This window comes from Galendromus occidentalis, unplaced genomic scaffold, assembly GCF_000255335.2.
Source record: "Galendromus occidentalis unplaced genomic scaffold, Mocc_1.1 scf7180000076583, whole genome shotgun sequence".
NCBI classification, from domain to species: Eukaryota; Metazoa; Arthropoda; class Arachnida; order Mesostigmata; family Phytoseiidae; genus Galendromus; species Galendromus occidentalis.
This window is the reverse complement of record NW_003804572.1, coordinates 1,336,507-1,363,157: the sequence shown is the minus strand read 5'-3', so window position 1 is coordinate 1,363,157 and position 26,651 is coordinate 1,336,507. Positions and strand designations below refer to the sequence as shown.

The window sequence follows — 26,651 nt, the reverse complement described above, 5'->3', positions numbered from 1 at the left end:
CGCTCCGAATATCCGAGGGAATTCGCCCCTGCAATCAACGTGTTTACTCCATACGAGCAAGTTCGGGCTGTGAGCTTTGAAGACTCAGTTATCCAATGAGAGCTGAACCCCGACCGTGATCGGCGTACAGGCAGACGCCGAGGAATCCATCTCTCGTTCCTTTCTGATAAGTCGCAAGGAGTATTCTTGGCTAACCGTCTTCGTCCAAAAGCATGTATTAGTCATTTTCAAGAGAAGCCGGCCCACGGTCTGAATAGCGCGCGGCCAGTCAAACCGGACGGAATGAAACAACACCATTAAACCCTGACTCACGGGATCTGGTAGGATCATCGGTTCTATCCGAGGAGTATTTCATTGAACAGATCGCCTCTCAGGAAATAAGAGAATGCTCTCAAAAATCACGAATCAGATGTAATCAGGTAGTCCGGTGTGGTCCGAGCTCACTCCAACCTTTTTGAGGGAACTACACAACTCGGAAAAGCGAACTTCGAGAACGATACCGGTTCCGGGCAATTTTCTCACGAGTGCTCGCCACTCAACACCGATCAGCATTATCCGGACTCTCTCGTTTCTCCCCGGGGAGAAATTCTTCCCGTTCCTCTAATTGATCGGGATGGAGTCTGAGTTCCGATTTATTGATTGTAATGAATCGCGACGAGGCACCTCAAAAATGCTTCACCGCTCTCTTCGCGAGAGCGACAGCTTCGTTCTCCGGAGACATCCAGCTTGACGTAAATCGGAATCGCTCCGTTTTTTCGAGGCATCGACTCGTTCGCCTGTGATGGACAGCTGTCGACTTGCTTTCCGGAGTCGTCTCCGAAAAACTTCTGACTGAGTCGTTCCGAACCTTAGATGTACACGAAGGCAGCAGCCTAGAAAGACGACTTCTCAAAGACTCTCGCGACGGTAGCCATCGGACACGAGTTCAGTGAACTGTCTGACGACTTCGTGAGCAAAAGGTGACTAATCGTGGAATCATTTCAATCAGATATTGGGGTTGACAACCAGCTTTGTCCGTCTCAGCTGGAAGCATGTCCAGAATGCTATAATACAATGGACCGGGGTGAGGTTTTTTCGGCCGAGCGATGCCCCTCGCTTGGTGGAGCAGAGTTTGAATCCTGACGAATCCGATCCTTTCATCCCTCAGCGAGTAAAGCTCGAGCTGGGCGATTCATCGCCGGAGGATCTCAACTCTGAGGCTTTCCCGGCTCTGGGCCGTTCCCCATCGCGCCTCGAAGAGGGTCGCCGACCGATGAGGACCTGGCGGAATACGTCGCGATGAGAGCGAATCGTTTATCTGGAGGGTGTCGGAAGGAAACCTCGAAATTTCTCAAAAAAAAGCTCCAGTCATGGGTCATGGCGAATGGGGATATTCTGTAGGTGACACCACGGGAGTGATGCTGTCTCCGACCCGCCTCAGGATTGTCATGACGACTTCTGTCGTAGATCTATCAGAATAATGATATGTGGGTCACATTGAAAATCCTCGAGTGGATGAGTGCCTTCCTCGTATTGGACATGCTCCTATAATCGAAGATCCGTGCGAGAGGACTCGTGACGCGAGTCGACCTCTGAGAGTTCCTTAATTTTGTTGAAGCTCAATCGCGCCTGACCGCAAATGAGCTCGCGATCTCTGTTTCAGAGAGTTGGCTCTTGCGGGCGTCAAACGTTTTCGTCTCATACTCTGTCGGTTCGCAGCTTGTGAGGAGCCTGACCTTCGAGAGAGAACTCAGGGTGTGTTCCCCATTTACGTTTTGACTTCTGCGGCTTCCAAGTGATAGCACCATCTGGAACGCGAGCTTCTGATTTTTCATCACGCAGGGCTCCCGCTCAGTTGACGTTCCGCGGAAACTTCAGAAAAAAGCTGCCCTGCAAATAGCGGGGCTCGCGGTATCGCACCATGTCTAGCGCTCTCCCTCCTACAACTCTTCCGTGTGTCGGAAAAATTGTTCCGGAGGGAATTTGAGACGCGCTCATCGGCGGGATGTTCCCTCCTCGGGATTTCTCCGGGGCAGCCGTATTCCCAGAGTCGACGGTCGAACTTCCAGGATCCATCCGATTTCTCATGCATCGGCGGATGACATACGCGTGACCGTGAATCGTCTTCAATCCGATTGTCTTGGTGAGATCACGCTCAAGATGGGCTCGGGCGATGACTCCGAGCTCCTAAATCTTCTTGTCACAATAGAAAACGAGGTGACGGCGAGTCGTAAACTTGGGGTCGGAAAAACCCTGTTCGAAGTAGACGGAAGCCATTGTCCCTCAATACGTCCGCTCCTGGCGACGAATTTTCTGGAGCTCCGAGACGGGATCCCGTTGACATAAACAATGGGTGACTCTTGCCATCGCGCACCCGATACGGTTTTGTTTTACTTGCACGTGTTTATGAACATTTTTTTTCCTCGCGTTTCTTTGTCACCGCTTTTGACTCATAGATATTCGCAATAACGCGGAAAAGCCTTTTGGCTGACTGGTGTATGAGGAACAGGAAGATGAACAGCAGTCGACGGATTAGGACTGAAGGAGCTCGGTCTACGCCAAGAATTTGATCAAACTCAATGAGACGAGACTGTCCGCCTATCTCAGCAGCCCGGGATGTTTCGCGGAGAATCTCCTCTTGGCCCGGGGAGGGGTCTTCCGGAAGTCGATGATTCGAGCCGAGATCCGGAATTATATCAGTCGATTGCTTTCCGGGGCTCCTGCATTAGATTTTAGCGGAATTGTCTGAAAAGAACATCTAGAACATGATCAGCAGTCCCATAGGAGGGATCTGTAGAAGGATCAATACGCCGCTAATCCGAGGAACGACACTCACCATGGAATTTCCAGTACGCGAGGCATACCGCGCGGAGATGACAAGTGAATCTTAAGCCTCGAAAGATCCGCAACTGCAAATCCGGGTCTTTCTTGGAGGATAAGGAGCGTTGAGAAGGATATGATGACTCCGGTGCCGGTGTGGGAGGTTTGCTGGTAAATCATAGTGCGTACCTGAACCTTGAACTCGAGTTATCCTTTCGAGCCAACGATCGAGACGAATTGCCTCGTGAATTATCGGAACCAGCCTGAACCCGTCCCGTCTTGTGAGGTCCCTCTCGCTGGGTTCCCCCCGACGATTCGAATTGAATTCAACAACGATTCGAATGAAGAACTTGTCGAACTCCTTCATGTCCATGGAGAGATTGCATTATCGCTTTCGCAGACTAGTGAGCTCCCTGATGAAGGCATCCTTCGGCTGACACCGGTGAGGAGGGTAAGCTCGAAAACAAGCTTCGAGGATGCCTTCGGTGATCAGGTCGGCCGGAGACCTGTCATTCTTCGTTGGATAAGCAGGCTCCTCGGCGTGAGGGAATGCCAATATCGTTTTAGCCTCTTTCAGCGAGCTTGACGTTGCCGGAAGCTCTTCCCGCGGCGTAGCTTGCCATCCGGGATCGAGTTCTTGGATAAGGAGTTCCAGAAGCTCGGCTTATTCCTTGCATGATCATCAGAGAATTTTCGGCCGGGCCCTCCGCCCAGGCTTTTCGCGGCAGCAATCAGCTGCGTCCTCGAATGTTGGACGGATATCAACAGAGCTCGGATTTTTAGGCACTCATAGAGGTGCAGACAAAAACAGGCAGGAAAGCATTGAGAATTCTCGGAATAGGCTCCAATACTAGGCTGAGTAGGCATAGGAAAGGGGAAATGGGAAAAAAACTTTCGGCCGCCATCGCGTTCTCGATCATTTTCTCCGGATTGAGTTCCAACATCGAGGGAGTCCCCATGCTCATATCATATTGTGGCTGGCAAATGACCCAGGGGAGGATGTGGGAGAGCTCATGCCAGGCACACTCCAATTGATCACCGATTTGTGCAGTGTGGACAAAGACGATCTTGTTGAATGGGGTATAAACACAGGAACCGAACAGGAATTCGACGAACTAGAGATCGTGCGCTCGTGCATCGGAAATGATCTCGAAGCGGATCAATAAATATTTTTATTCGCTTTCCTTGCCGCGATAGGCATTTGATGTCAACAGAGAAGTTCTTGAACGTTTTCACGCGATAAGTAGTGTCTACGACACTACTTGCCTCGGTTTTTTTGCCAGGAGATTTCGTTGCATGGGGGACGAAGTTTACTCGTCGGGCTACCCAAGCGATTTTAAAGACGTTTTCACGTCAAAAAATAGGCACGGGGAAGGCCGCACCGAATCTTTCGTCTGTGCCGTTTCATGAGAGATTTTGGTGGGAACTCGGAGTCTCATCGGTTAGTACCGACGCCGGTCTGATAGGAGTATTTTAGATTATCGAAACGCGAGATGTGCTCCTTGAGCATGGGTTCGCCGACCCTTTTCCATCGCCGATTCCATTCGTAAGCCCGGAATCTCCCCGGAATTCCCTATATTCAGCGTCTCCCTAGCCCAAGGAGGCACTTCGAAAAATGATATAGGCATTCTCGATCCCGTAGCGCCGTGAAAAACGGCAAAAATAGCAAAATGCCTGAGCTCCTGAGCTCTGGGTATCAAAGATCACGTTAGGTGTAGGAGACTGCCGCTGGAACTCAGAAATGTTCCGACTCCCATGGAGGAATCTAAACGAATTGCCGCGATTAACATACCGCTCTGAAAGTCTATTCGTCCCAAGAGCCGGTCCTTGAATGTACGATACCCCTGCACCCGTCGGAATCCGAGGCGAAGATGAAACGGAGCTCACCCTTGCGGAGGAACCCGTTCATCCCGGAGAAGACAGCCGACGAGCCGGAGGGATGTGCTCGAGGACACAGTCAATAACCTATCGACAACCCAGTTGTTCGGAGCGCTTATTCAAACATGGATATCTCCACGCAGCGCCACGCGGGCCTCCAAAAGCGCCGCATCATGAGTTCCGGAATGAGAATCGGATTCTATGGAGCGGAGGGTTCTCATTTCGATGCAACTCACTGACTGCAGGCCCTCCTTGACGGTGGCCTCGATCGAAGCTCCGATCGAGAGAGCCCGTTTTCCTCGATCCGAGTTTCAGGAGGGAACCGGAGCAAGCGGGCGCTGGGCGAGCGAGCCGGCGGGCGAGACGAGGGAAGTGGCCGATCGTTCCCGCCATGCCTCAGTGCCTCTGACAGATGTCCCGCGAACTCTAACCATGGAGTGTGTGCAAGTAGGAACAAAGCGACCGCGATTCCCTTTTCGGTTTCGATCGGGGGAGTCATCGTTTGGAAACTTTCGTTCCGAAGCGCAAGGAAGCACAGAGGAGTCTTCCGATTCTCCGCGTGGTATCTTCAGGATGTGCTCTCCTTTTGGAAATAGCTATGCCCAACATCGGCCATGCTCTGTATTCTACGTCTTATAAGTTTCTTCAACGATTGCTACACATTTGCCTCAAGGTAGAATTTATTCACAAAGCAGAACGAAAATCGATGGCGGGAGTCCACTTATCCATGCTCAAAACCCCGAGTGATGTCCCACTTGGTCTCTCTTCTGGGACTTTCTCTACTTTTATCTCCTTTTTGGGTTTATTCGAGATCGGCCTCCCGTAGCCGACGGCTCTCCACGCCTCGTCTCGTTTCATCGGCATCACAACGTTGCTACCGTCAGTCGCTCCCAGCTTGAAGAAAGCGTCGGATTTCATCCTTAATCCCGCAATATAGGTGAGGTCCCTTTGGAAGAGAAGGCGAGACGAGACTCCCAGCGAAGGTGTGCTTGCGCGTTTCGTCGTGGTCGATGAGAACCTGGAATCATTTAATCCGCTTTAGATTTCAGAAATCTCGAATTTCACTCGGAGCACTGGGATGGCTAGGAGGATCTCGTCTTACCGCGTTTGCATACCAATTTCGTCAAATATATCCAGCGAGAGTTTCGTTGTTTCGATGGAATACACTCTTGAGAAGTCCCCTGAGAACCTTGAACCGATGAACTTGGAGTAGGTAGTTCTGCAATTCGCTCGAGTCCCGAGCATTTAAGTCCCGATCTCGATGGCTCAGGAGTTCGCTCTCCCGTTTCACTTTCCGCCTATTTCTGAGAGCTCGCGGTTCTTGGGGTGTTGATTTGGATCGCAGATATCTGGGTTTCATGGGGATATCCCCCCTAGAGGCTCGATTCTCACATGAATAGGGACGAGAAGAGAAATTCCGATTCCCCCTGGAAGATATCCCACATTCCGAGCGCCCCAGGGAAAACTCGAAGCTGGAAATTAGACATTTCGGCGCTCCATTCACTGTTGTCGAACGACGTCCATTTGGTTTCTTGCGAGGGAGAGTGGGCGAATGGGTGCTGTGATGGCGGGTGAGTGCAAGCGGAGGAGCAAAACGGAGGGGCAACTAGAGAGTCCTCGCTAGCCGTCACGAGGAATTTTAATTGAGAACCATAAAATTAAGCCCGAGATCATCAGCCACGGGCTTTCGTCCCCCCCCCCTCATGGTTATGAAAGACCGAGCCTCACGCTCACAAGACGACCGAAAGAGCCTCCGAAGTCAACTCGCGAGAACAAGCCAATTGCGACGCGGGGTTCGCGAAAATTAGGCGATTGAGCCAGTCCCGCGCCGGATGTCTCGCTAATGAACACACTATACATAGTTTCTACTCTGCGAGTGCTGGTGCTCCGTGATGTGGAGCTCTTTTGATGTTGCCCGGTAATCGTTTCTCGGTCGAATCCCGCCGCACAGCTAGGGGACTGAAACTTTTTGTCGGAAATAGAATATTTCATAGATTTTCAAGGGACGTCCGAATCGTGCGGTACACCCGAATCCATGGGTTCTTGGATCTACTCGCTGCCACGTAGGCGGGACTCTGCGATGAGTTTGTCACAGTGAGTCAGGACTAGACTATTCCCACCGCGCGGCCTCCCCTCGACGTTTTCGACTGACTGGACCTTCGTCGGGATGTTCTAGTCGACAGGGTCCAGGCGGTGCGCGCATCACCAGAGAACTGAGTAGAAATATTGCCTGAATGTGTTGCGCTGCAGAAACTTCCAAGAGTCTACACATTCAAGATCAGGATGCGGATCGGGAGACCCATCGACACCGAGCTTGAAAACTTCCACCATGATTTACTCCCTGAGCGGCTTTTACAGCGGGAATGAGGCGCGAGGCGATTCGGATTGAAACAACATGTTCGTACTGCCAACGACTGGTTGATCTCCCATCCTCCCTGGGTTCTCATCCTTCAATTCGAAATTCCCGCACCGTCTCGTAAGGTGAATCTCCCTGAGGTTTGCGGCCGGATTTCGGGAGGCTAGTTTTGTTCCCAGAGGAGAGGCCTCCGTGTTCTCTGCCGTAACGGATCCCGTGCTCCTTGAAATCCGCCCTCGAAACATCTAGCTCTCGACTCATACGCAGCGGAATGAAACGATTTATAACCTGGCGCAGGATGACATCAGGCTCGAGAAAATATCCTTGGGCCCCTCTCTGATTCTCTTCATGAACCGAAAGATCGTTACCGTTTTGAATACGTAACACGTCGAGCAGGATAAGGCTCGTAATGACGCTCCGAGAAGCGATACGGACGATACCGAGGGTCCGCACAACGAGAGAATTGTTGTCGCCACCTCTCAAAATCCCTTTTTGCCTCGACTCGAATGAAGTAGGGTGTCCTTACTAACGAAAAGAGAAACGGCCAGCATCCCTGAAGGATTTCTCGTTCGGCAATGGAAGCGCTATTCTCATTGTTGGGCGCCGCATTGTGTATCGATATTTTTCCAAAGAGGCTCTCCGACACCTACCCCATATAGCGCCACCGAAGTGCACAGCTACACAGCCAACCGGATCATCGATTCTAAGGCGGCCCGAAAGCGACATCACCAAAAGAGCCGATAGCGCACCGAGTGCTCCAACGACCATCGCTTCTCGGGCTTCGAAGAGAGCGCAACCCGCTCGAGGAGAACTTGAGAACGGCAACGAAACCTGCAGTCGCGAGCGGTTCAAGCCCAAGAGCGATTCCGGAAGTGCGTTTCAAATCCGTCGATCCTGCCGGTGATCGCCCACCTGTTACGGCGAGAGCGGAGACGCCAAGATCCTGTTGATGAGGATCGATTCATAAACTCGCCAGCAGAACACGTATGTATACGACATGGCCAGAAGAGCTCCCCCGACCGAAGTGTTCGGAGTTAAAATCGCCGATGGTGCAGCTAATTTCTATCCATGACCCCCTACGCCGAATATTTCACCGCGATTGGAAGCCAGCAAACTCCCCCCCCCTGGGATTCGAATCAAGATCACAGCGAGCGACAGCAGCCTTTCCAAGTCGCTGGGGCGATACCTGAGGGTATCTTGTATCTTTACGCGTCGGCTTGGATCTTCCCAGGTCGGACCTCGCTCCCGCGTGTTGATCCCTCGCTTGAAAAGAGGCAGACCGTGTCAAACATACCAAAGCATGAACATTCCCACAAGTGCATTCGTGGGACTTCCCATCGCTCGGCCTGACTCGTAACGGCCCAGGCGAGGTTTCAAGGAGATTGCGGCTACCAATGCGGATGCGCCGCCTACGAGATGCACCGGAGCACAACCTGATGTAAATATCTCGGTGGTGAAAAAAAGAACTCGCTGCCGAACACTCCCCCGGACGGGCGAAATGATAAGCGGACAGCGCTCACCTGCGAGGTCAACAACACGCATTCTTCTGAGGAAGCCCAGATCTCCCCATATCCGACCGGCTGGCAAGCAATATGTGAGGGTGTTGCAAAATGAAAAAATACAGTACGCCGAAAAATTCGTTCGCTCCGCCATCGCTCCGGAGACGATGTGGGTGGCTGCGAGGGAGCACGAAAGCTGTGGCCAAAAAGTAATTTCAAAAGTTGTTCAACCATCCGAAACCCTCACAATGGCGTCTGTGTACGCGTTTGCGTCCTCCACGAGCTTTCGGAGCACGCATCGGGAAACAAAATCCACGAAGACCTCCTGATCGAGACCTTCTCGGAAGCGGTTCAGAGCTCCGCTCGAAATTTTTTCCCGGGCGCTTTCTCAAAGTCAGGCTTCGCATTGACGAGGCAGCGACTCTTGGTACTCAACTCGATGAGTGCTTCCCGGGAGGAAAACTCCTCGGAAGAAGTATGTCGAGAACACTGATCTTATATTGGCCTCATTCGCGTCGACGAAAACAGCACTGGAAGCTACCACGGACTTGCTGCTCGCATCTCTGGCAGTCAGCAAGGATATTCGATGTCTGAGTTGGTTTGCTTGTGCTGAGCACGGTCCGGCTCCGTGGCCATGGGCGCTAATCCGACTCTTCTCCTCCGAATTCCTCCTTACATTCCGAGGAACTCGGTGCCTACGAATACCGAAGTAATATGATACAGAAAATCCCGGATTCCGTGGAGGATTCCCAGCTGGTCGCATCCGACTACAATCATTTCGATTGTCGAGGGAACGGGGAACTGATGCACGGGAGCACCGGAGATTATCGCAAATCGTAGGCTTATGCCCTCGAATTAGAAGCTCCCGTTTGGATGCAGTGGATGTAAGGGGGAATTGTGTTTTAACTCTCGATCGCAGCAAGAGTCTCATTCGAATGAAACATGGAGGCCTGTTATTTGAGATCACCAGGTCACTAGCGATTGCCAGCCATAATCATACATCCCATACGGGAAAAGTGGAGGCACGAGTCGAAAACCGGCTCTGGCTACTTTTTTCCCGTAAGGAAGTCCATACCGAGCATCCGCTAGCCGAGACTTCAAAAACGACCTCAGCTGCGTTTCCCAACGTGATGCAGGCCTCGTCCGTTCGACTTACGCAACCGGACTCCAACAGAGCGAACCCTGCGGGAGACCCGGAAATTCGAATACTAGATTAGGCTGATAACAAACACCACTCGTGACACCGAGCGTTCTGTCGAACTAGCCCCGATACGGGGGACTGATGTGCCAAGCTGGCTACGTGGTGGAACCTATGAAAGATGAGGTGAGGATCCCATGTAGTTCATCCCAATGGGGTTTTCCATCCGCATCGTGCTCCATGGCAGATCCGCTGGAGCTCGTGGGCCGAGCCCCGAAAACGCTCCCCACTTGCAGCGCTCCTGTTGCTGTGACCTGGTGAAAAATTCATTCGGATCCGCAAAAAACTCGTCGAGAGATCCGGGCTCCAGGCTCGAGCGGCTTGAGCAATAGAGTTATTGCTTTTCACGAAATCAATAGGGCGGGATCATTAGTCACCAATAGTATCAGTGCCGAGAAACGCTAATCGAGCCCGCGATCTCATCATCCGATTTTATGTTTGCATGGGAATCTCTTTATTCACCGCCGGAAGCCTCTGCGTTCCGGAGGCATCCGAGCGTGCTTGAAGGTCCACACGATGATAAATTGAGTTTTCCCACTCTGCGGAAAATTGCGGGACTAATGCAAATCCTTCGATTATTATCAATATTGAAGTGGAGTGAGCCCGGGAATTGATGGAGAGACACGGCAGACTTTCCCCCGGAGTTTTTGAGTGTCGGAGTGCTGTGTTCGTTTCTCCGGGATTCCCTCTTCAAAAGCGACAGCGCTGTCTCCGCTCGGAGCTCGAACATCAGAGAGCCGATGCCCTTGAATTCCGGGACGACGGGAAACAAATTACTAGCTACAGGGCCCGAGCCGTTCACCTGGAAGCTTCCACTACCCTCGGCTAAGCTTTTTACATCCAGGTTTTCATGGCGCCCCTCTCTCCATATCCTGATGAGATTTTTTTTTCTGTGAGCTCATATATCCATGCAAGCCCTCGTCAAGGCTCTGTATACGATCAGGATCGCTCCAATTCCAGGGGTGCCTGTGGGATCGGGATGCTAATATGCCTCAGTTTCTGAGTTCGATCAGAACTCTTGCAGATTAAGGTATCGAGCGCCGCGACGGTTGGGCTCGAGGCGGAGGTAGGCGCAATATTGTTCTCGAACTTTAGGCGGAAAAAGTCTGTTCGCTTAGTATCCGGGACTCTACATGCGGTGTGTGAGAGCCCACTCCGTCGAGAGGGGTTGTCGAGCACGCTTTCAAGCAGCTGAGTCGTCGGTCGGGGGCTACGAACGCCTCCTCTCGAAACTCGGCCAACATCGCCGGAAAGACGGTGCCTCGGAAGCTTGCTTGCTTGCTCGTCTCGTTCCTAGCTCTTCAACTGGGCTCTCGGTTTCCCGTGAGGATTCTTCCCGTTTTCCGCTAGAGCAGGGTTTAATTACACGGTGGGCGCCTTTCAAGGTTCATCCCGTCTCGGCTGTCGCATGCTCTCCCGCTCCTCCCGAAACAAGTCGTTTGCTGGAGGCCTCTACCATCTTGCCGAGGAAATTTCAAGAGAACTCCACTCACACAAATTTCGGACTGCACTCAACCAAAACTCAAGGAAAGAGTGTCTGCCCGGAGCGCCAAATGCTCACACGGGCGAATGCATGAGTTTTTTGCGGGCATCCGCCGTCGCGGGTCAACTTGATCGAATAGGAGTGCGATAAAAAGAAGTCGTCGGTCTCGAGGGACCAGAAAGAACTCCGACGCTATTCTCGGTGTCAGAGGCCCTCTCTCATTAGCGAGAGCGAACCGCGGGAATCCGTTTCTTTGTTCCAGTTCAGCAGGCGTAATACCAGCGCGTCTTGCTTTACTTCCGGCATGAGACCAACTTCGAGCGAGCCCGGCCGCTCCCAAGCGCCGATTGTCATCGTCGTTCCTAGTGGACTCGAATTAATTACACACAGCACATGAGTATGCCTCGCCCTCCGTCCTCGAGCTTCGAGTTTCTTCGCGGATACCTTCTCGATCTGAAGATGATCAATATCGCTTACTCTCCGGATAATCTCCCACGGAAATCCAGGAACTGCTGTTCGTGCGTCGCAGGTCACGACGCTTGAGAGAAAACGGCGCCGCACCGGCGTTAATCCGGAAGTCCCTCAGCAAGAAGATGTTCGCCCGCCTGGTGTAAGCCATGCATTGCTGAATATGGACCACCGCTTGCAATGTGTCCGAAGGAGCCGATGTCAGAGAACAGGTGTCACTGACATGGCAAGCTGGGCGCCTTCCGGACTCAGTTTCCTGACCCGTCCCTCTCTCGTGTTCTGGGGAAAAGTCTTCAAAGAAATCCAGAGAATAATGAATCACCGCTTTTCTTAGCGGACGGGTCTTCGAAGGTTCACCGGATACTCGGAATCGCAAGAATCGGGCTCGTTAGTTTCTCTTTCAGGTTTCGATCAGCGCGGAAGACTTCCCATAGGAAATTACTGCCCCCGATCTCGGAGAGATCGCAGAGAGGAGCGTTCCCCGCTTATCTAATGTTCAATGACAGGGAAAGCTCCGACGGAGAAACCTCCAGCTTCATCACGATTCCATTCGAAATTGGATCGAGACTATGTCCGATTGAGGAACAAGATTTCCGAGTTCGCTTCTCGTATCACGGACGGATGCGGCGAGGGCAGCTCTCATGCAATGTGATTTCCGGATCGAAAAAAACTTCCCGAGGAGCAAGCCTTCCACTCCGGAAAATATCCTGTTTGCCCATGAGCGAAGCGTGTACCGCTTCTTCTTCGTTTGCGGTGACCCATGTATCTTATTCTTGATACCCAGCCTGCGAAAGCGGAGTCTGAGTTCCCTGCGATTTGTCTTGCAATTTTCCGCCCTCGAGATGCTTACCGCAATGGAATCCCTAACAGACGTCTTGAGACACAAAATCTCCCGAACGGAGAAGGCCTCAGAAAACGCGATCCGAGAGTTATATCTCATTCCTCCGACGTTTGCGAGATCACGTCTGCCATACCGCAACATGGAGGAAACCACTCGGGTGATTCTAGGTCCAGGTCTGAATCCACAAACCCGAGTTTCCCACGCAGACGTTTGGGATATTCGATTCGGTATACCTCGTCTCATTGCGTTTGTTCTCGCTTGCTCGATGGGTATTCGATTCCGCATCTCGCTCCGACCTCTTCGCGGAATTATCGAAAAATTGGGAGTTGCTTCTATGTATTGCGCGCCATGGCGCTAGTGTGCTGGGTTTCGAAAACGGAGGGGCATAGTCTGGTCGCTCGTCGCATGGTCCTGCGGGCGGTTATTGCCTTTTCGGGTAACGTCATGCTGCCCCGGCGCGAGGAGAAAAAGACTCGTTGAGAGTTCGTGGAAAATCCGCCGCTTCGGTAAAGACTGCTCCGTTCCAGCGGTCGCCTGATCCTCCTCATCTTCATCTCTCTTGAGCTTTTGCTGCCACAAATCCTGAACGAGAGAAACGAAACTTAATCCTCAAGTTTCCCGAGCGGGGGTGAGAGCTTTCGGGCTTTCATTTTATTCCTCTCGGGCTCTCCCTCCCGGGCTCGCTTCCTCGAAGGGACCCGCACTTCTGTTCTGCGATTTATTTAACTTCATAATCCTTGTCGGACCACGAGCGGCTGCGGCGGCGGTTCCAACCGGACGAGGGAATGGATTCAAATGTGTCTCGAGATTTGAGTCTTCAAGATGACTTATTGACTTGAACGGATAGGCAGAGCGTAGAAGACACGACTTCAAAATTAAACCGATACTGAGAATTATAATCGATTCCCTCGAGCGGGCACATGGGACTCGATTCGAAGGCACCTGCGCAGAATGGAGCTCATTGAGACTCTGGCGATATTTTCTCACGGGAAATTTCCCTTTACGAGATTCGCCGATTCGCGTCCGACATGAAATCATGAGGCTCGAGAATCTATTTCTTCTTCCCTTCCCCCCCTCCAACCGATCCTCCAAGAGAGGACTGCCTTCGACTGAGGAAATCCGCGAGACACTCGTACGCCTTGGGGTTATCCGACACCAATGTAGGACTCCCTCGCGACTGACGCTGATGTCGGTCGATGCGTATCAGTAGAGATGCGTTCGTCGCTCCGGGCAGATCGCGAGCGAATGTGCTGGATTTCCGGGCATACCGCGAGCATATGAACTGGATCTCCGGGCATGATGTGCCGGATGCCTCGTCGAGAATCCTGGCGGATACGCTGGCCGCTACGACGCCGAGTGGTCCACTGCAGGAAAGACCGTGCCGAGCTTCTAGGAGGGCTCTGTGACGCCCGAACCCGATCCAACGACCAAGGACTCAAGGTCTCAGGCCATGGGAATCGAAATGCTCCCGACTCCCGGCCCACTTATTCCGTTCCCTTATCGCGACGGAGCCAGAAATTGCTGGCTCCGTTTTTCAACGTCCCGTCGATTAGGCCCTCAGGAATCATTCGACATACCGGTACGGCAAGCTCGGATTCGGGAGCTGGCCTCGTGCCAGCAGTTCGCCCCAATATCGAATTAGAGTGACTGCACAATTTAATTTTAAAACATAAGGAAGAAAAATCCCGGCATTGAGTGCACCGGACCGAGCGTACGCGACGTATCTGAGAAAGAGCAGCTTCCGACCCCCGTCAGCGACTCTCTATGTCTTCGAGGGCCATCTTGTGGCGAGCCAGCTCGAGTGCGGGAACATTCTTCCTTCTTCTCTTCCCTCTCGCGAATAATTCTTTCATAGGTTCAATTTCCCGAAATTAGCGGTGGGAGGCGAATCGACCGAGAGACGGCCACAGGTCACAGCGGGACGATAAGCTATGATTTCTCAGAGCTTTTCGATAGTGAATCGCCAACAAATACACTCGCGTTCGCTCTATAGATGCATGTCCGAAGAGTACTCCGCGACGCGAGCCCTCGGGAGAGGCTCTTCTTTTCCAACTTCAGGCCTAGTTCTGAAGCTCTCAGATTTCGTCAGCATCTCACATCACGCGTCGTACTCGAAATCGATCGATCGATGCCGCGAGGTGCGACGATATCTCGCCGTGAATTGAAATCGGCGCGCGAATCGGCAGCGCCTTCCCAAGAGCTTCCACACAGTGAGCGAAATGCAACTTTAACGATTATTCCTTCGAAGGAGCCACTTCTGGCCCCACGACACCAAGTTTCCAGGTCGATTCCGCTCTAGTGCCGTTCCCGAGATCCCACCTGACTGACGAGACTCGTCGGGAATAATCTCTGCGGAGGAATTCCGTCGAACCTGTCTACGACGTATCCTGAGATTCGGCGGAAACGGGAAACTGTGATGGGAGATTTATTCCGATCGGAAAAGCGCACGAGGAATCCATCAGGCGCAGGACCGCCGGTGGCAGACATTCAAACGGGGAACAATGCTGGATCATGTCTGTTCTTTAGCATGCGTTTGATAATAGAGCTCACCATGAGCTCTAGGGTCCACTCAACGGACTCGAACGAAAAGTCGAGATAATGAAGGATCTCCTGCTTTGTGCTCCTCTCCCAGGGACGCTCGAGCTCAAGAAAATATTATTCTTGAAATTTCCAGAGGACTAATTACACCTTAGCACGCGTAAGAAAACTAAGCTGGGTGCTTCCACCTAAGAACGGCGCTATGATTACAGTTAAGCTCGGAGCTTTCAGGCTCATGTCGATTCTTGCAAGCCACACGGACTTAATGAATCAATTCGGAGCCGCGACCAGGACTCTTTTCCCGCATCTTTGGACTCGGGATAGAGGTCGCTTCCGTGAGGGAGTTCCAGCACTGATTCAATCAGGTATCATTGAAACCGTTGGGTTGAGTGTCGTATCGGGTGGCTTCATCAATTCGAGCTCGTCGAGATCCCAATCGAGCTAAAGCAGCTCCGAATTTACAGTTGTGCGCAGGGTCTAGATACACTGCTGCAGAAACGAGTCCCAAGTGGAACGACCGGTATCCACCGCTGGCTCAGTTTGGTCGCATGGAAAGTTTCGCTTCTCCTCTCGATGTTCCCCGCCTTATCCTACTACTCCCACCGTTGCTTCGTGTCGTCCTCCTTCGCATCGACATTGTTCCAACGTCTTCCGCGCACCGGTCGCCCCTACAGCTTCGCTTCAGACACTTCCCTCAGTGTCTGTAGTGGGGAATTCCTGTCACGTTCCAAGGCGAGAAAACATCGAACCTTCCGGAGCTAGGTCGGAAGAAAGGGGAATCGCACGAGACTAGCCAACCTCACAGAGCTCCCCGTCCTCTCAACTAATTCTGAGAATTCACCACTTGTGCTGCACGTCCCGCTACTTTCGATGGGAACGTATGCAACTCATGGCTCCTCCCAAGGCGTTCCCGGGGAACGGAGAAAGTTATCGTAAGGTGATACTGTCGTCATTTTTAAGGAGCTCGTTCCGGACATCGACGGGTTCATATCACAGTACACCTGCCGCGCAGAGCGAAGAAGCGCTGGAATGAACCTCATCGAAGCCCCGGGAGCCTTCGCCAGATCTCTGTTGATGTAGTAGGTATGTGCCACAGAAAACTTCTGCGATCACCGAGGACGGAGCCGATGATGAGTTAATCTCCTCTGGTGAACGAAATCAGACGATATCGCGGAGCGTCGCCGGCGTCGCTGTCGTCTGCAGCTGGTGTCGCATGGACTGATAGGGAGAGCTCATCAGGCGTTTTTTCAGTGAATAGAATCACAGAAGATTGCCTGAGTGACTGTCCACCCGCCGGTCGTCTCTGAGTCCCATTCTTCCCTCTCCGAGTCTCTCCATCGGAGTGCGCACTCACGATCGAGAACATTATTCAAGATAGCGCCGCGTCGTCTAGAAGCGCGTTCGTGGATTTGAGTTTGAGCTGGAGGACATTCTCTGAAGGAAGTCAACGGAATCCGTAATCATCAAATGTGCACCCGCGAAGTCCGAATTTGTCAGAGACAAATGCATTCAGTCATTATTGCAGTTTATCAGAGATCATATGAGGTCTCATTTGTATTCGATCTCTGAGACGGATAAACTCTTATGCGGACCCCACCCATCAATCGTGACGACTCGAATGGCGGCGATGAGCAGATACAATGTGTATTGAGTCTGCCTGCGTCATAATAATCGACTGAGCGATACCGTACACCATATCTGCGAAGCCGTTGCGTCTCCGAGACGGGAGGATCTGTGCTGTATCCTCGGTCGAGCTACCTCCTTGTCTCGAGAGAAGGATGTTTCTAGGAACCTAAGATTTTTCTTATACTCTCATCGTCGGCTCGCCTCCTGCTACCGGTGTCCTCCGAACTGAGTTAGCCTCCCCGGAAGTCGACGGAAGCGCCGTCGGAGAGACTCCGACAAATTTTCAAGGCGGACTCGATTGTGCTCGCCGAACTTGTTCCCCTCAAGCCCAAGTCTCGCAGATGTCAGCTCTGACAACTCTGGAGCAGAAAAATGATTAAGTGTTCCGAACTGGGTCAATAAAAGCGAGGTTTCCGCAGAGTTCGGGGAGATCCTCTTGAGCTCTCCCCCAGCTCCGTCGACACCGTCGGCCGAGGAAACAATGTGGAGAGCCTGGGCTGCCGAAGAGAACAAGATCTGGGAAGGAATTCCTTGCGGTCAAGATGAATTGTTTGAGACATGGGGTGACGGGATAAAGGCAGAGACAGCGCTCCGTCGCCGCTGAGATGAATCATAGATACAGATGCTCAAACGCGAATGTTCCGATACAAAGCTTCGCCGATCGTCTCGTCGATAACCCTCGTCGGCGTCGCCTTCCACACGAACGACTTTCTACTATATAAATAATGACATTTCTAACTCCTTCCGAACGCCGGCGTTTCCCTTCTACGGGACGAGGAGAATGGGAATCTCTCCGAAATAACATCAAAGAATGTCTTCCCCGCTGCTGCTGCCGCTTCCGCTGCCACCACCGACGCCACCGCGAGAAGCGATGTTGTGACAGATCCACATATTTTATCTTTTTCTGCTTCAGACTGTGTGTGTGCGTGTGTCTGTCAGCAGCTGTCTTCCAAGAGCATATGGAGCTCAGCGCAACAAAAGGAGGAACCAAGAAGGTAGGAACTAGTTTTTCAAGCGGAGCTCGTTGGAGGCAGCCAAGGTGCTGTTGCATGAATTCTTCCGCGGCCTAAAACTCCCGACTCAACAATTGAACACCATGCTAGCGCCATGTGGCTCGATTTACATAACAGGTTTATTTACATTTCACACAGTCTCAACGTCGTTCCATCGTCACAAGCAGCTCCAGGGTCGGAGCCCGCTTTTAGCTGAAGATGCAGTGTATGTCTTCCCCATCTAAAGGGCTGGCTTCCTGCGGAGGAAGCGAAGAAACGAATATTAGAGGTCCTCTCGAGAAGCTCGACTCTCTATCGATTCAGGATCTAAACCTGAATTCGCCCCCTCGCCCCGAAGCTCATCTTCCCGATATCGGAATTTCTGAGAGAGCGCTCCGAACGAGCGCCGTATACGTGTAAAAGATTGTCAGATGGGTCCGCGAGAACCTCGATGTGGAATCCCCCGGAAGGTATCAGGAACTATGACAGAAGCTGAAACACCTTCCCCGGATCCTTCTCACTCTTCGACCATGCTCTGACGAAGATACCATTATCAGGCCCGTCACATCAAATCAAAGGAAGGGAAATCAGATCGGGAAAAAAGGATAGGACGGAACCCGAGGCAGTTCCCTAATTTCTTCCCGGTGAAAGAGGATCAAGTCGACCAAGGGAGGAGAAATAAGCGTTGGTGAGTGGGCGGGCGCGCGGTCGGATGAGCGAGCGAGTGGACCAGTGAGTGAGCGTAGAGGTTTTCTTCTGAGCCGGAGGCATCATTTTTTCCATTAGTGATCTTTACCTGATAGCCAGCCCAACGTCATAAGCTTGCAGCGGCCCAAGCTCTTAACGACGTCCTGGCAGGTCTTAGAAGGTGGTCTTTTTTTGTTGATATCCGGTAGAGGTAGGCGTACTCGATGTCACAGGCCCACCAGGACAAAACAGGCGATGCCACTCCCAACAAACCGCTTGCCACAGCGATATAGAAAGCCCAAAACAGGACGCACTTCGGTCCCAGTCGAAATGGAGCACTCTGATCCCCACAAGCTTCCCGGACTTCCCCGTTGTCGAAACCCATTCCGTAGCAAAACAGAGAGCCGAGTTGGGCGATTCCTGCAAATAAACGTTACATTAACCGACTGATTTTCGGACGATTACGCTATCGTCCGCACGCCGAAGAGACGATCCCGGGCGACTCGATGGCCATACTCCACAACCCGAAGATTTTCTGAACGTATTCCAAGCGAGAAGTACCCCAGGAGTCCATGGGAACACTGTCTCATCTAGCAACTTTCGTAACGAAAAACACGCGTCTCGGGACCGAAGTTTTGCAACGTCTCCGGAGGCGGTGCTCAAGGGTCTCAGACCCTTGAGCCGAGCATCCGATCTCAACCCCCAAGTCTCAGTCGGTATAGCGAAAGTCCAGCTTCGAAGCCAATGTGTATGTATAGTTCCTAGTCTCACACGAGCGTCACGTTTCATCGGACTGTCAGTCAACGAACCGCTCTCCGAATCGTCGAATGGAGAAAACGATGAAAACCGATCGCAAACTGTCGTCAATACTATCGTCGCGACGGAAGCGGGTCGAGCGGGAGGAGAAGTCGTAAAGGAGATATTCTCGGACTTCTTCGCATGCCAGACGTGGGTATGATGCTCTTGGATACATTTGCGTCGCGAGCTCGTCGCAAACAGCGGAGACACCCGCTTAGAAGCCCGGAGACGCAGAGTCATTAGATTGACGTACTGAAATCCTCGCGGCGGAGTCACTCCATTCAAAAGACTCCGGCGAGCAGAGTGGGGACCGGGATGAGGCTTCTAGAGAGATCCGAGGCGAGATTGGGATGCATTCACTCCCAATCAGTTCATACGAAATTGCTGCTCCTACCTATCGCTGCGTCTTTCGCGAGGCCTTTCCCCTGATCGGAGAAATTCCATCAGGGTGCACGGAATGATTTCGGCACTTACCTCCGATCGCCTGCAGGGCGCCAATGAAGCGCGCGGTGATACGACTAACACTATTGTCGATCGCACACCACAAGCCGATGATGAAAGTCACGAATAGGGCCACTGCACATGATACGACCGCCAAGAGAATTCCGGCCCGCCACCAGATCGACGGGAGCGCGGTCAAATCGGCGTAGCGTCCACATTCCAAAACGATGTCTAATCTGGAAGGATGCATAAAGCGTTGAGGGATCGAATGATTGCAGGCTTTGTACCGCTCTCTCTCACACCCAGATCGCGAGCGAGTGGACGGGGAGCTCCCAAGGCTGATTACGTGAAGTACGCACGTAATCTCGAATCTGCGGCCGACCGGTGTGGAGTTGGGGCTAGGAATCGCAGCGAGAAAAGAGATTCCTCCCTCCAAGGAGAGAAGAGTCACTTGGAAAATTGCGACGGACTTGCTTTCCTTGACGAAGAATCGTAGAAATAAGTTCCTACGCCGCAGGGTTGGTTGTTGTACGTTTTCCTTTTGATAATTGTTCCATCCCCCATAACAGCATGAAGAGGTGCCGGTCGATAGGAAACGCATCAAGCAAGCCTTATTGACGTCTATTGCCAGCACGAATGCTTTGTCGAGATGACGACGTCTCAGGCCTGTGTTGAAGGGGAAATCCCACCTCGGCTCGCTTCTCCCCCATGCCGCGGAAATATGGCACTGATGAGTCCCCCGCGGTGTATGACGAGAAGCCTCCGGCTATCTATATGGTTCCTCTTTTATCTGTCTCTTTTTCCTGTGTAATTTCTCCTCGTCGTCACTTCTACCCGAAGCGGCCCATGTCCTTCCGGCGGGAAGAGCATTCACGGTGTAATGGAATGCTCTCGCAAAACATTCACTTTAGAGGGAATTCTCTGCTCGTCGTCGAGCCGCATCGGCAGAACAAAAAAAGAAACGCAACACATCGACCGAGGAAGGAACAGAGCTCAATTTTTCAGAGCTGACGTAAACTAGTTTTTCCACTCCTCCTCGGTGTCCCTTGAGAGCCCAGACGGATTGTACGGGCGGAGGTCGCTTGGACTCAGGAGCCAAAAAGCCATACGCCTGTTTTATATGTACTTGTCTTTTATGGTTTCGAACTCGTCTCGCTCTGACACCACGCGGCCACCCGGCGCTATAACTCTCCTGTTCGCCTCTTACAACGCTTGTTAATTGCTTCAATAAGGATCAGATGTTCGAGCGAGAGGAGGCAATGTTTCTTCATTCGCCTAATCTCATCGTCGTCGGCGGGTCGCGCCGAGAAATTCGCACCCTCTTCTGCCTTGTGCAGGGAAAATTCCTCGGGAAGTCGTCGGGACTCTCTGCACTCCATTGCTCCCAGAGCCTCTATCAAGGGGTCATCGTATGGGATGATTGTCTGGCCTCACGATTCTCTCTATGCCGATGGTACGTGATGGGGGAGCGACCCCCAATCGTGCGCAAATAGCTGGCTGCCCGTCTTCTGCTTCTACATTCTCTGAATCGATCTATAAGACTCACAAGCCGATCGGCGAAAAGTTATTCGTCCAGTCCTCTCCAATCGGGAATCTCGCGTTCCCCGACGTCGTTTCATGCGTTCGCATGACCCGAGCTTGTACCGTCGAGCCTCGGAGCACGAACGATTTCGACACTCCCAGCTCGGCGTATTTCGGTGTGAGCAAACGCTGGGTAGCCTCTTCGAAAGCGAAGAGTTCGACAGAATAGACATCAGCTACCGAAGAAGCAGTTTCCAAGATTGTTATACCCTCTGCGCCACGTCTGCGTCGGTCCAAGGATTCGATTTGCCCCGTCTCTCCCGCTCGTTCCGCCTCTCTTCCTGATGATTTCTCCCTGTTCGACTCCTTGCAGGACAAGTGGACCAAACGACTTCACCCCGTCACGCCTCGAGAGATGTCGGAGCTCCCTCGGGTCATTCGCCGAGTCGGCGTTTCCGGGCGTGATGGAAACGGGGAAGACAGATGAACTTAACTCAAAAAACAGTTTCCAAAAAAACTGTATACCTTTGATTCTCCAGTAGAACCGGATAATTGCACCTCCTGAGTAATCCAAGATGAACTATTGTGTTGTTGAATATCTGTCCGCGTATCCAATAGGGGGAGAACAATGCACAACATGAGAGAAAAACATTAAGGATCGAAGCGAAACACCACAGGCAGCCGAGTTTCGTCAAGGGCAGCGACATTGCCGGCACTGTCATCAGCTGATTCAGCATCAAAATTAGCTGCACGTGTTCATTATTCCAGTAGGAGCTAGGACGATCTCCTCCCACGGGAAACCAAAGGAGTTCTGATCCAGGAACGGAATTCTTCCTTCGCGGCAGGAAGGAGCTCGAGACCGCGGAGAGGGAAAACTGGAAAGGGTAGGAATCCCTGAAGCTGTGGGGCGTGGGTTCCTTCAGTGCTCGGTTCGGTGATAATCCTCATCCGGATTTCGATACTCTCATAGGCTTATCGCCAGGTGAAATGAAACAGAAAACAAACAGCCCATCGGGACGATTCTAAAGGAGGCGCAAGGCAACAGAGGATCCCCGATGTGAGCCTGCCCGACTTAACGAACAGAGAAACCTACTTACTCACAGCCAATATCCAAACTAGGACAATGCTATCCCACGGAAGTTCGCTCCAGTCTCGTTAGCTGGAAGTTTCTGTGCAGATATTCCGAGACCTTCAGACTCTTCGCCGAATTCTCTCTACCCCCTTTAGGGGTCCGTCCCCGAAATTACAAACGGATTTGAGAGAGAACGGTAGGGGGCAGGCGTCCGAGAGACACATCAGAAAACCGCGAGGAAACTCTCTCATCATGGGGCGAGGAACGGCTTTCGAACGAAGATATCTCCATGTTTGGCTGGGTGATGAAAACATTCTGAACGGCCTCTCGAACGATGGCTCTCGAAGAGTGCCCCCCCAGCCACATGTTGACGCTGAACTCCCCAGGAGAAGGAAGACGCTCGCACAGGAATATATGCTAGATACACACATAGAGCTCACTATTCACACCGACTCACTATTCTCGCGGCTCTCAAGCGATGAAACTTTGTGAGCTCCGAATGGGGAAAGTCCTCCAAAAGGAATCACCGTTGGCTTCCGGACCCGGCGCGGCGGCCCCGCTCCAATCGTGGGGATCATGGTCCGGCGAAGGTTCCCGCATGTTATGCGATTATTTGATGCTCCTCGCTACTGTCAGATACAGCGGCCTAATCCCCTGTCTGATAGCTCTGGATATCGAGTTAGAGCATCCGCATCGTACGAAATGGATAGCACAGTGTTCATTCATATTCTCACTCAATTCTGTGTTCTATGCATACTCTCCCATTGTCGTTTGGATTCATCGTTTTTATGCTTGTTTCCTCCTTGCAATATCCTCTCGGAATGTCCTCGCCAGAATCGCTAGAAAGATATCGTTCTTGGGGTCTTAGAGCCGCAAACGTCTCCGGCCTCGAATGCTCTTCATTCTTCTCTCGTCGAACATGAGATTAAACGATAGGTTGGTCGTGCATGTTTGTCCTGACGGTTATTTCTCCAGACTGTTCTTTCTTCCCACGGGCATGTCACATTCATCATCGTGAATGAAGGAAATAGAGGAGTCCGATGAAAATATGGCTTTTGTGGTGGGTAGATTTCCCCGTCAACCGATCAAAAAATACCCGAATGATTGAAGGAGACAAAAATTTTACTCGCGAAAAGTGCAAAACTTTCACTCCAAGTCTGTAACAAAAGTTTGCGCGCATGCTACCGATGGCGTTCCTCACGCAGCTGACAAGTAAACATTCTTTTTGAAAATGACAATCGCCTGGTTTGACATGCTTTTCTGAAAGTTTCCGAGCCCCGGAGCAACTGCGAGTCGTTTTTCCCTGCTGTCCTGCATTTCATACCCCTTTCCTGCAGGCTCCGAAACCCGGAAAAACACCATTCACATTGAAATCCGGGATATTTTTCTCGGATTTTGATGGAAATGTTTTTTCCCCAGGTTCCGAAGCCCGGAAAGACCCATTCCCATTGATATCCGAGCAAAATATCCCGGATTTCGATGTAAATGGTGTTTTTTCCGGGTTTCGGAGCCTGCAGGGAAGGGGTCTGAAATGCAGGACAGCAGGGAAAGACGACTCGGGGTTGCTCCGGGGTTCGGAAACTTTCAGAAAAGCATGTAAAACCTGGTGATTGTCACTTTCAAAAAAGAATGTCTACTTGTGAGGCTCCGAGCCGACTCATCCGGTTTCGCAGAATGTAATAGCGAGTCGATGGAGCGATAGCTCGCGAAACATGGCGATTCCGGGGGATCAAATGAATCACCCGAGGTGTGACCATCATGTACGCTCATGTGCCGCGGATGTGAGAATGAGCTCGACAGAGGTATTCATACATTCTTCGGAAGTGGAATGAGGTTCCCTTCAACGTGAATCCACTTCCGTTGAAATGCAATCAGTCTCTGCGACCCAAGAGTTGGTTCGATGACTCGATGAGCTACGCGGGAAGGCTCATCGGTCAGGGTGCGCGAAGGCCTTTCTGTTCCAGATTCGGAGGGTGCGAAAACGTTTTTTGCCAGCGAAATTTTTGTAAACCTCACTCGATCGGAATATTTTGGATCGGGCGTCGAAGGATTTGAGCTCCCGATACTACGCATCTTTTCCAGCAAGTTTCGGCGGCATCCATCGCTCCCCATCCAGCGTGGGTTGGGGAATCTCGATAGCGCGCATACTTTTCTTATACAGTGAGCCCCGTGAACGGCGACTTCCGAAAGATTCGTATGCTCTGAGAGCGGCGTTGAATTGCCCAACGTTTCACGAGGAAACACAGAAAACTCACATCAGTTCAGAGCATCGCATTTTTTCCTGCACAATACGATTGATTCGCGATTCCTTGGAGATAGCGGGTTTCCAAGATCCCCGATTGCGCCCCTTGACTGGCCACGACATAGATGAATGAAGTCGCTTCATCGCGTGCTTCGCATCAAGCCGACTAATGGTTGGGCTCAATGCGGACTGCCTCGTTTGTATTGTTTCTGGCTCACTCGAGGCTGCGCAAGCACAGCTGCATGGAGAATAAACCAAAAGAGTCGACGAGAGTTGCTCACTTTGGCGCCGACGAAATCTATTGAGCGCTTTGACTCAAAGTCTCTCTGCGAAGACCTTCCATCATTAAGGAATTCTTACGGCACGGCGCGAGTTCGGGAGTTTTGGAATCCTCGTGATCATTCCCCATGCTTCCGTTGAGATGCGTGATGCTGATGATCTTCTGGGGTGTCTCCGAGGCCGATGGTGAGCATTCATAATATATCGTTCATGAGAGCGAATTTCGAACTCTGGAATATATATTTTTCCCTGTGAGATCGTCTGAAGCATGGTGGTCCAAGTCTGGAGAGACCGACGACGACGGGAATGCTGGAAATCTCAATGGCGCCCGTGTGACAAATAAACAGCGAGTGTGACAGAATCGAAGGTTCGGATATCGAACTCCCTCGGAGAATGAGTTTCTGTGATATCGTCTCGTTTTCGAGGCTCAGCCTGGAGTCCAGAGGGAGTTCCCCACCCCCATCCCACCCGATACTCTTTTTACTGTGACTCAATTTAAACAGTTTGATTTTCAGTTCCATCGGTCGAGTGTTTGCAACCCGCGCCCGTCGCATGCGATGATGGAGAACTCCCCGGCTATTACTTCAATCAATCCTCGAGCGCCTGTCAATATACAGCGTACGCGTTGTGTTCGAATACAACGAATTCATTCGAGTTCCTAGAGCGGTGCGAGACCTCGTGTATAGGGCATTTGACCGAGCTGAGCAGGCGGATCTCAGAGAACGCTCATCATTTACATGAGAGCGATGAGCAAATTTCCTAGGAGCTCGATGCATCCGGATCGGTGAGACTACCGAAGATCACGAACCTACCGTCGACCCAGGAGACCGTGCCTGATGAGCTCCTGTAACCGCGCCGCAACGAGCATTGCGAGGGAAGGATTACTCCGGAATAGGGCTTACGGTTCATACCGAAGAAAGTAAATGGCAGAAAAAACGGGTTGTAACCTTCTGGGGAACGCGAGAAATTCTCGCTCTGATCTCTTCTCCAGTAATCTGTACGACAGTTCCCAAAGGAATTTATCAGTCTACAACACAGCTCCCGCTGGAAACGATCAGGCGTCGGAAAAAAAAGGAATAAAACTTCCGAGTACTGAGTACACGAATTGTCATAAGAGCAGGGGTGAAGCCAGGATTTTTTTTCTTGGGGACTCGTTGACGATTTCTGAACTTTGGCGTCGGAGTATCCGAAAGACTCCGGCGAGTCCGTCAGATATGTCAGGCTCCTCTCCCGACTGGTGACCGACATCTCGGAGTGACGGGGGTGTGAAGAGAGCGATTCGATCCCCGAATTGATGAAGTAAGTGAATCGTTTCAATGAGGCTAGGCTAGCGTGGTTGTGGAATCCTCGATCTGGAAGGAGGGCGATCTTCCGCGGGAAACTCACAATCCGTAGCGAAGAGGCAGTAATACTACCTATCTTAGTACCTCGGTAGCAGTTATACTACCGGAGTATGAACCTGACATTTTCAAGGGGGCCTCGGACGGGAAGGCCTTCGAGGGGAAACCTCCACATCGAATGAATTTATTGTTCTGAATCGGTTCACTTCGAAATGATCGAATCTCAATCTCACCTCAGGGGGCGTTCCCCCAAGAGTCTCACTACCGAATCCAATCGCGAGGTAGCACTGTACTCTCATAGCTTCAGGTACTTGGAGTGTTTCCGCGAGACATCAAGAGCGTCCCAGCCCTCAGTCAAGAGCGACGTATCATCCAACATCCGCTTAGGCTATACTTTTCACCTTCTCGGTTCTCGCTTTCTCAAAGGATAGATAATTGATAGAGAGTAACATCTTCGTGACCGAAATTCCACGATCCCCGCTGCATTCTCTTAGCAACGTCAATACCGAAATGAGCTCAGTCCCTCGGTTCCTTCGCGAGGCCGCGCATCTGTCCCGGATTCCTACTCAGTCAGTTCGCCTACGATAGCTCCC

General features: G+C 51.8%; 2 protein-coding genes across 2 annotated transcripts; both read right to left on the bottom strand.

The window, feature by feature from the left end:
- Nucleotides 1-5,557: 5,557 nt before the first annotated feature.
- On the bottom strand, nucleotides 5,558-9,912 carry LOC100908913 (putative ammonium transporter 3). Its single transcript, XM_029110471.1, is given in 12 exon segments — nucleotides 5,558-5,695; nucleotides 7,148-7,321; nucleotides 7,421-7,524; nucleotides 7,527-7,586; nucleotides 7,684-7,844; nucleotides 7,953-8,144; nucleotides 8,319-8,466; nucleotides 8,554-8,728; nucleotides 8,996-9,095; nucleotides 9,209-9,333; nucleotides 9,608-9,714; nucleotides 9,843-9,912. Coding segments are annotated over 12 exon segments (1,554 nt in total).
- An 8,580-nt stretch (nucleotides 9,913-18,492) lies between these two features.
- LOC114827993 (LHFPL tetraspan subfamily member 6 protein-like) lies at nucleotides 18,493-21,832 on the bottom strand. Its single transcript, XM_029110470.1, has 3 exons — nucleotides 21,651-21,832; nucleotides 19,638-19,840; nucleotides 18,493-18,785 (listed from the first exon to the last, which is right to left on the bottom strand). Exons 1-3 carry the CDS (start codon nucleotides 21,830-21,832, stop codon nucleotides 18,493-18,495), a joined length of 678 nt encoding a protein of 225 aa, XP_028966303.1.
- Nucleotides 21,833-26,651: the final 4,819 nt, after the last annotated feature.